This window comes from Lactuca virosa, chromosome 4 (assembly GCF_052849685.1).
Source record: "Lactuca virosa cultivar CGN04683 chromosome 4, Lactuca_virosa_CGN04683_v6, whole genome shotgun sequence".
Taxonomy (NCBI): domain Eukaryota; kingdom Viridiplantae; phylum Streptophyta; class Magnoliopsida; order Asterales; family Asteraceae; genus Lactuca; species Lactuca virosa.
The window spans coordinates 442,727,604-442,736,432 of record NC_136429.1 but is presented as its reverse complement, the minus strand read 5'-3'; the positions used below and the strand labels follow the sequence as shown (position 1 = coordinate 442,736,432).

Below are 8,829 nucleotides of genomic sequence, written 5' to 3'. Positions count from 1 at the left end.
AACGCCTTAGCGTCACTTCTCCAAAAGCTGATGTTTACCTGTATTACTGAATCCCTGAGAAATACAAGTAGTTTTGAAAGAGTGTCAACAATTAAGTTGGTGAGTTCATAAGCGTTTGTGTATAAAATTTCTAAGTTTGGTATAAAATCACTGAGTTTGCTTCTGGAAAATCCAATATTTTTCCATGAGTGTGTGGTAGTTTAAAAGTTCCAAAACTGTAATGCATTAGTGTTTTTCATGCCTAGAATAATAGATTTATGTATGTATAAAATCACTGAGGCATTTGATAACCCCGTAAATCAACGTGTTTTTAATACTCCATGTGAGTTTTATAACCATGCTATTGACCCAGACTGCCTGTAACAACGTTCTTCAGGCGTTGGAATGTTATGACGTTTGTCACCCCAGACCTGCCGGTCTAACTGTAGCTAACAGTTTAGGTGCGGGATTGTCAATCCTGTATAGATCTATACACAAGTATCACGCTCTCCCTACAAGAGATTATGGTATATAATACAGGACTTTAACTGCATACTTGAAAGTACGTGAAGTTGAATGTCTCACAAAACTTAGTATCAAATAGATTTACGTATGAAAAGTCCATTTGTTCTTGTATATGAAAGTATTTCCTTGATATAGTACTTATAGTATGTAAAATCTCATGATTACCTTGTAAACTATACCTATTATAGTTTTTCCAAAAGCGTGTTTCGTTTGTATAGTAAACCCTAGTGTAATGTCGACTTTGTATGTAAAGTATAACATTTGTAATAACATTATTGAACATTTATACTCAAAATATAAATAAAGTGTTTGATATTTATATAACAACATGTTTTATTCCAAAAGGACAAGGTGTTATCGTGATATGTTGCATGAGAACGTTTTCGTATGATAGTTATAAATCACATATGATTGATTATATAACAAAAAGTATAGCAAAAGATTGATGTTTTTCACAGGAGGATAACCGTGTGTTTACTTGTATCCCCCCCCCCCCCTTAAAAGTGTATAAAAGCGTTTACAAAGCATTTGAAAACGTAGTTGTAGGGGTATGAACTCACTTGATAGATTGAAGAAGGTGAGACGAAAACCGAGCAGAACTTCGACTTGAGAAAGTTGATTTCTCGGGATTAGCGGGAATCTCGGGAGTGTAAAACCTTCCTTCGGAACTTGGATGTGACGACCGGGGCTTCGAGATGGCTTCGAGGGTTTAAACGCAGAGCTTCGGCACGAGAAAGAGAAGAAATGAGCACCTAAACCCGAAACCATTGGCTTCTATTTATAGGGGTGTATTTTGAGAGTTCACGTCGTGAGCATGGGTGGCTCACGTCGTGAGCTCGACCTGGTCTCCTCCCGTAGACTTGACGACTCGCTGATAGGCTCTGGAACCCATCAGTCACAGGTTCACGTCGTGGGCTTCTGGCTCACGTCGTGAGCTGTCTGACAGCCTCGAATTTTATGTCTCGAACTTGTAAAATCCGTAACTTCCGCGTACGAGCTCCATTTTCGACGTTCTATATATACACGTGTAGGTGAGAATATACTCTACAACTCTCGTTTAGATTTCGTCGGCTAATTTTGACTTTATTTTTAATTATATATTTTTAACAGGCCGGGACACGAAAACTCTGTTATAAATCCATAACTTCTTCATCCAACGTCCGTTTTCGTCAGACTTTTTACCGTTGCGCTACTATTGTTGAGATCTTCGATTCTCATTTAGGTTGTTTCGGCCAAAAGTCTCTCGATCTCTATTTCGAGTTTTTAGCTGTCTACTGCTATATCCGGAACTTGGAAAAATCATAACTTCCTCATACGAGGTCGGATTTGGACGTTCTTTTTACGTATGTTTACGGTTTAATGATATCTACAACTTTTATTTAGATACCTAAGGCTAAAAATTATTGTATTGAAACTTCGCGTTTTACGTTTAACAGTATTGCCGGTTTTGCCGCGAATATTAGATTGATCATAACTTCTTCGTTATAACTCGGATTTTAGTGTTCTTTATATTTCTGAAACCCTTGATACGATATTGATCATTTTATGCAACCCAATAGAGAGTTTTGAACATTTTATTTTTTACGCTAATTTCATTATATCAAAAGAGATTACAATTCTTGACTTCTTAGGTCATTACATTGATTCGAAATATCGGGTTGTCACACCGGACCGCATGAGTCGTGTCCGTGTCCGTGTCCGTGTCCGGGTCCGGGTTTTCCGGTTCTTGGACCCGTTTGGACCGGTACAACTTTAATTGCATAGAGTACAAGTCGTTAAAATAAGTTTTTAGGTTTGATACGATACAACTTGTAAAAATGATTATGTTTCCGTTTCATGCATAATTAATCTACCTTGATGTTATAATATTATAAGTTGCAAAATTAATTTTCCAAATAAAATCAACTAACATATAAATCAAGTTCACCAAGATCCCTTTCATATGATTTATCTATCAAAGATACAAAAAATTCAAAATTATAGTATAAAATGATAGTTAAAAAGTTGAAATATTTCAGCTTTGATAGCTCAACTTTGAAGGATTGTAACTCACCGGATATAATATCAAAATCAACAAAATTATAGTCTAAATTTATCTACAAACTGTAAACTAAATGTTGGAAAAAACCTCAGGTCAATCCGACTTAAAACGAATGTGTTATGGTTGTTTAAAAAATTTCACAGATTACAGAATTTTAAAAAACTTGTTGAAAAGCTGAAATATTTCAGCTTTGATAGCTCAACTTTGAAGGATTTTAACTCATTGAATATAATATCAAAATCAACAAAATTATAGTCTAAATTTATCTACAAACTGTAAACTAAATGTTGGAAAAAACCTCAGGTCAATCCGACTTAAAACGAATGAGTTATGGTTGTTTAAATTTTTTTACAGATTACAAAATTTTAAAAACTTGCTGAAAAGCTGAAAATTTTCAGCTTTGATAGCTCAACTTTGAAAGACTATAACTCATTGAATATAATACCAAAATCAACAAAATTATAGTCTAAATTCATCTACAAACTATAAATTAAACGTTGGAAAAAACCGCGTTTCAATCCGACTTAAAATGAATGAGTTATGGTTGTTTAAAAATTTTCACAGATTACAAAATTTTAAAAAAGTTGCTGAAAAGCTGAAATTTTTCAGCTTTGATAGCTCAACTTTGAAAGTTTGTAACTCATTGAATACTATACCAAAATCAACAAAACTATAGTCTAAATTCATCTACAAACTATAAGTTAAACATCGGAAAAAAACTGCGTGTCAATCCGATTTAAAACAAATGAGTTATGGTTGTTTAAAAAATTTCACAGATTACAAATTTTTTTTAAGTCGGGTCCAACCGGCTCTAAACCCGGTAAAAACCGGACCGGACCAGGAAAAAAAACCGGACCGGACCGGGATGGATTCCTAGAACCGAGAACCGGCCCGGGGGTCCAAAAAACGGTCCGGTTCACCGGTCCGGTCCAAATGCTCACCCCTATATATATATATATATATATATATATATATATATATATATATATATATATATATACTAAAACTAAATAAGAATCGACAAGTATCTCTATATGTATGTGATATGATTCTATACTCTATACGGTGCATCGTAGCATGATATACCAATGTAACTCTACAAATGGCAAAACAAGAATTACAACAAAACCATGAAAAAATTGGCAACAATAGAGACTAAAGTATGAAATATGTATACGATGATGTCATCAACCCATATGCACCATTTCCTGGCTGAACCTGACTCGAGCTCGGTGAACCATTCCTAGCTGTGGCCTTGGGTCCCACCGACATAGACGGTGAACCCTTGGGTGAGGCCCGTGGACTTATTGGTAATGTTTTTGATTCTATAGCATTGTAACCTGAAGATAAAACGTCATACGGTTAATCATTTAACATAATGGGTAAAAGTAAAAACAGTCTGTGGAGGATTATAAGTGTTGGTTGAGATTTACTCACAATTAGAAGGTTTCCAACCCAAAATATTCTTCTCGCGATCGAATACTACTCGATACCCCGTCATAAAGTTTTCTGAATAATAATAGTAAAAAAAAATGTAATATTTATTATATCTGTGGGAGCGACCATTCTTCATGAGCTTGTCACTCGGAATAACCACAATAACAAGATACATTCAAAATTTAAACGAGTTAAAATAGATACAAGTGAAGAAAAAAAAAAAAAAAAAAAAACTTGGTCTTACTTCAAGTGGAACATTAACGAAGGGATTGGTGACGGAAAACTGGTCTCCTCCTTTCATTGTTAGATTCAACGGTGGCGCTTCAAACGTCTGTTGGCCCGGACTGCACAAAACAAGTGTTGTTTGGATAAATGATATTTGAGAATATAACAACTTCGGAAAATGAAAGTTAATAATGAACAATGGCAAATTTGTAATTAGGCATGACTTAATCGGGAAAGCCTCGTTTCTCTAGCTTTCTGACTTTCTCTATTAAGTCGTTCTTTCTGCACTGACCTTATGTCGTAGCAATACTCGAAAGGAAGGTTTGAACGCGGTTGACTCCGAGTCTCTTTTGTCTGTGAAGCAAACTACAAAAAACATAAAATAAATCACACGAATAAGTTGGAATTAAAAAAAAAATTGAAAATGAAAGTAGAATGCTATAATAGAAAGTAATAATACTTACGCTTTTGCTAATAATGGAGTATGCGGGATCATTCAAATACGTGAACGAGGTGCCAGTGTCAAATATCGCAGTGAAATCTACATTTGTCACATTGTCTCCCACGACTGTTTGTGTCATGCTAATGTTATACGTTCGACTAGTGGAAAAGAAAATCATAAATTAGGGTTTAAAAATGAAAGAAATAGCAATGTACTTTCATTGGTTTGTTTCTCGTACAAAGTAGTGTATGGTAGAGTTTTCAAAATTAATGTCTTAATACACAAGTAAACTAACTTACTGAGGTGTATCAAGATTCAATGGTGTTTTTCCTTGATCCAAACTTCCTTTATCTCCAAAATTGATTCTTCCAGCTCCATCAGAACCAAAACACATAGAGAATGAATTAGCAGTAAGACCACTACTTGCTAAAATGCTAGGAACCGACATTTTCTCCATTCCAAGCCCAAACAGCCCATTTGGGGCTGCCCTATTTAAAAATGAGCCCGTTTGGATCATTCCACACCTACAGATTAAAATAGCTAAAGACATAAATGCCCTCATCCTCCTCATCATCATCCTGATTATAAAGAATAGATACGTACCCAAACTTGATCTTTGCATCAACAGTGGCTTTCAATGAAGTGTCTTCTGTTGTCAAATGTAAAGTGTCTTCTATCAAGATCCCAGTAGATGAAGTGTTACTTGATTGATAATTCACTTGATATGGACAAATTTCTGGTCTTGCTGAGCATTGTTTTCTTAGTCTACACGAACTACTATCACAAGGAACTCTTGTACTTGTTGAAGACGTATTTGGGCTGTATATATTGAAATCAAGCTGCTAAGAGAAAACACAATCATCACCTTCAATTACTTTTACTGTTACCGTTACTGATATTGGTAAAAAGTGGTGATGAAATACATACTCTTCCTGATCTTGTGACTAATCCTTTGACACAGCTTCGACAATCACAAGGTATCCAAAACAAGTCACTTCCTGTGTCGAGTGCCACAAGAAACCATAAACTTGGAGTACCTAAAGATACATTTGCATAATGCAAGCTGCAAAATTTCCCACAAGATTTCAAGAATTATGTGTATAGAAGTTAAAAAAATATTGGAATTACATATGAAGTGTAAACAATCGAGAATTTGGTTGTTCTTGAGTTTCATTCACTAATTTAACAAATACCCAATTCGAATTTACTCTGATTACATCTCCGATGACCGGAATTCCCCAAATTAAAGTCAATAAAGTAGGGATAATTTGTCATCGACATTAAGAATTCAATCATTCTATTCGATTTCAATCGACGGTGAAAACAGAAACAGAATCGAAGGGAAATACGAATGTCAATAAGTAACGATAAGAGAAGCCTTACAATCCTAGAGAAGGAAGCTGATAAGTTTCATTGCCGTCAACAAACGCTAGAGAGGATTCGACGGTAGCGTCGCCGGCGCCGGCGAGACGGTCACGGTGGGCCATAGCCGAGTAATAATCGACTGAACCCATCTGAGGTAGGTGCTGATCATCGATATCCAAAATACCCTTCACTGGATCAGAGTATCTATGATGCATATCGAATCCAAAGATCCCAAAACCATGAATTAATCTTGAACCCACAAAAATCAACCCAACTAATACCAAAATCAAATTAGACCCAAAACCCATTTCAAATAATCAAGAGAATTTCGAGGGAGTTAATCGGAAAAATGAAAAGGAAAAAAGAGAACACCCAGATGGAAATTCTCTTTTAACCGAAGTATATGAAAAATTAGAAACAGAATGGATCTTTGAAGGGTAACATGTATGCATGTGTATATGTATCATGTATATAGTTTCAGCGAGAGAGAAAGAGAGAGTTGCTACGGCCTACGAGTATAAGCGAAAATAAGTAGCGAGTCTTTTCTGCCGTCTGTCTGTGTCACGACTCATGAATATGAACACGAAAGCAGAAAGCAGGTTTTTTTTTTCTTTTTTTTTTTCATTATATATACATACTAATTTACAAGTGTCACTTGAACAGTTCTTTGATCTTATTGGCTAATTTTTTTTGACAAAATTGCAAAAATGGTCCCTGTGGTATGCATTTTTTTGGGGTTTTAGTCCAAATCCCGACTTTTTTGGATTAGTGGTCCTTTTTGAGCTAGTTTCGTTGTGGATTTGGTCCCTCTCCAAATTGAAAAGACTAAAATACCCTTAACATATTTATTTTTCATTTTTCTTTCTTTTTTAACCATTTTATAATTAATAAATAAATACAAAATCTCTCTCTCTCTCTCTCTCTCTCTCTCTCTCTCTCTCCTCCATCGTCTTCTTCCCCATCCACCCCTTCTTCTCTATTTTTCTTTCTTCCAGTAGATCACCTGCAACCCAAAATCAAAAAGGAAAATCCATTCACTATTTTGTGTATAATCGCTACCAGCAAACGAATCCAGTTAATAACTTGCCACCACTACACTTCTCTCCCCTTTATATCTACTTCCGTTTTTTATCTAGGTTAAGAAATTATCACATTGAAATTCATCAGCTTGATGCCGAGAGTCTAACCTCACACCAAAACCAGGTTTACTTCATACAAAAGAGACATCTTGCTTCAGAATTCAACATTACCACACCAGATCTTGAAACATAAGAAAAAAAGGATTACAATCGAAATAAGTACAAAAAGAAACATGTTGATCAGAAGCATTCAGTGAAAGGAATGTGGAGGTCGTCGATGGAAGGGCGACAGAGGTCATTGGTAGAAGTGGAAGCACCGTTGGGATTGGAAGAAAGAATAAGGGTGGGATGGTGGGGTGGCTTAGCTTTGATACGAGAAGAAGAAATAGGGAAGGAGGTTCGATGAAGTGTAAGGGTTTGTGACGGGGAAAAAGAAAGACGAAGGAGAGCCCCCATTGTTTTCTACAGGCGACATTTCATCATCTAACTGAATCACACATGATTCCTCAGATGTTGAATCCAGTAGAGTTGGAGATGTTAGAAGCTTGATTTTCAAAGATGTCAGTCCGATTGCAGAGAGATCTTGATGTAACTGTAGATCTGTGGACATGATGAGGTGGTGGTCACGGTGGTTGTTGGTGATAACTCCGTGGGTGTATGTGGAATTTTAATTAAGAAGGAAGATATAAGGAAGATGAAGTGTTCCTAGTAAAAGATGTGGGGGGTATACGAGAGAGAGAGAGAGAGGGGGGGGGGCCCAAATTAATTATTTATTTTCTTTTTCATTTAAATTAAATAGAAAAAAAATAAAAAATTATAACAGAAGGGCATTATAGTCATTTCAATTTTACGAGGGACCAAATCTACGTACAAACATGGCCAAAAGGACCACCAATCCAAAAAAGTCGTGGTTTGGACTAAAACCCCAAAAAAATGCATACCATAGGGACCATTTTTGCAGTTTTGTCTTTTTTTTCCCTTGGTTTCCTTTTGGTGTTCTTCGAGATAGTGGGTTACCTCCACATTTACCCTCTACGTTTTTTGTTTTATTTATTTATTTAGTCTCTCCATGCCTGGGTTTTTAATCCGATCATTTCAAACTTCTGGAACACTCCTTTATTCTACACTAAATCACCGACTCGGTAAGCCAATTACTTTACGATTAGTGTCATCGTTTCTTCCAAGAAGCTCACCGCTTCATCTCGATCATTCCTCTCATTTGGATCATTTCTCACTACCACAGTTACCCTCTGCTGCTTTTGGTTTGTATTGAATCTTCTTTGTTTCTAAATCGATTGAGGATGTTACGTTGTTGCCGGAAAAATAACAAAAACACTGGTATGCCATTGCTTCCCTGCTTTTTCTTCTCATTATTTTACACTCTCTTCTTCGCTCCAACAACATCGCCGATGATTTTCAGTTTCAATTTCTGTCGATGGCGGTGGTCCTGACACAAATCGAAGGCAATCTTCTGTTGGTGGGTTTATCTTCAATTTATTGAGATTATGCGGACATAAATTTAACCCTTTACTAATTTATGCATGTTGGAATTAGGGTATAGAAAGACTTGGATTTCTGAGAATTGTGTTAAACACTTTCAGATTAAAGCATTTGGGTGGTACTCCCAATATTCTTTAATCGGATAAGACTCAAAGAGACAAGAACTTAGAATGTTTTGATGGTAGTTTCGTATGTACCAGAAAAATGAGACCAAAAACGACTTTATGATCTTTGTC

General features: G+C 35.9%; 1 protein-coding gene across 2 annotated transcripts; it reads right to left on the bottom strand.

The window, feature by feature from the left end:
* Positions 1-3,772: 3,772 nt before the first annotated feature.
* LOC145169223 (aspartyl protease family protein 1-like) lies at positions 3,773-6,590 on the bottom strand. Of its 2 annotated transcripts, none has more exons than XM_079087790.1 (9): positions 6,033-6,590; positions 5,577-5,712; positions 5,253-5,491; positions 4,949-5,173; positions 4,672-4,807; positions 4,500-4,573; positions 4,227-4,326; positions 3,983-4,054; positions 3,773-3,885 (listed from the first exon to the last, which is right to left on the bottom strand). In XM_079087790.1, the coding sequence occupies exons 1-8, from the start codon at positions 6,320-6,322 to the stop codon at positions 4,043-4,045; spliced, it is 1,212 nt and encodes a 403-aa protein (XP_078943916.1). In that variant the 5' UTR covers positions 6,323-6,590; the 3' UTR covers positions 3,773-3,885; positions 3,983-4,042. The 2 variants fall into 2 exon arrangements, with proteins under 2 accessions (XP_078943916.1, XP_078943917.1); XM_079087791.1 differs by having other exon boundaries at positions 5,253-5,488; positions 6,033-6,586.
* Positions 6,591-8,829: the final 2,239 nt, after the last annotated feature.

What these genes read in the sequence shown, in the direction of transcription:
- LOC145169223 (XM_079087790.1), bottom strand. Translation starts at nt 6,322, where the DNA reads ATGGGTTTTGGGTCTAATTTGATTTTGGTATTAGTTGGGTTGATTTTT. An exon ending in TAGTCACAAGATCAGGAAGA is followed by an intron (nt 5,492 to 5,576) that starts GTATGTATTTCA and finishes GTTTTCTCTTAG; the next exon opens with CAGCTTGATTTCAATATATA. An exon ending in GAGTATTGCTACGACATAAG is followed by an intron (nt 4,327 to 4,499) that starts GTCAGTGCAGAA and finishes TGTTTTGTGCAG; the next exon opens with TCCGGGCCAACAGACGTTTG.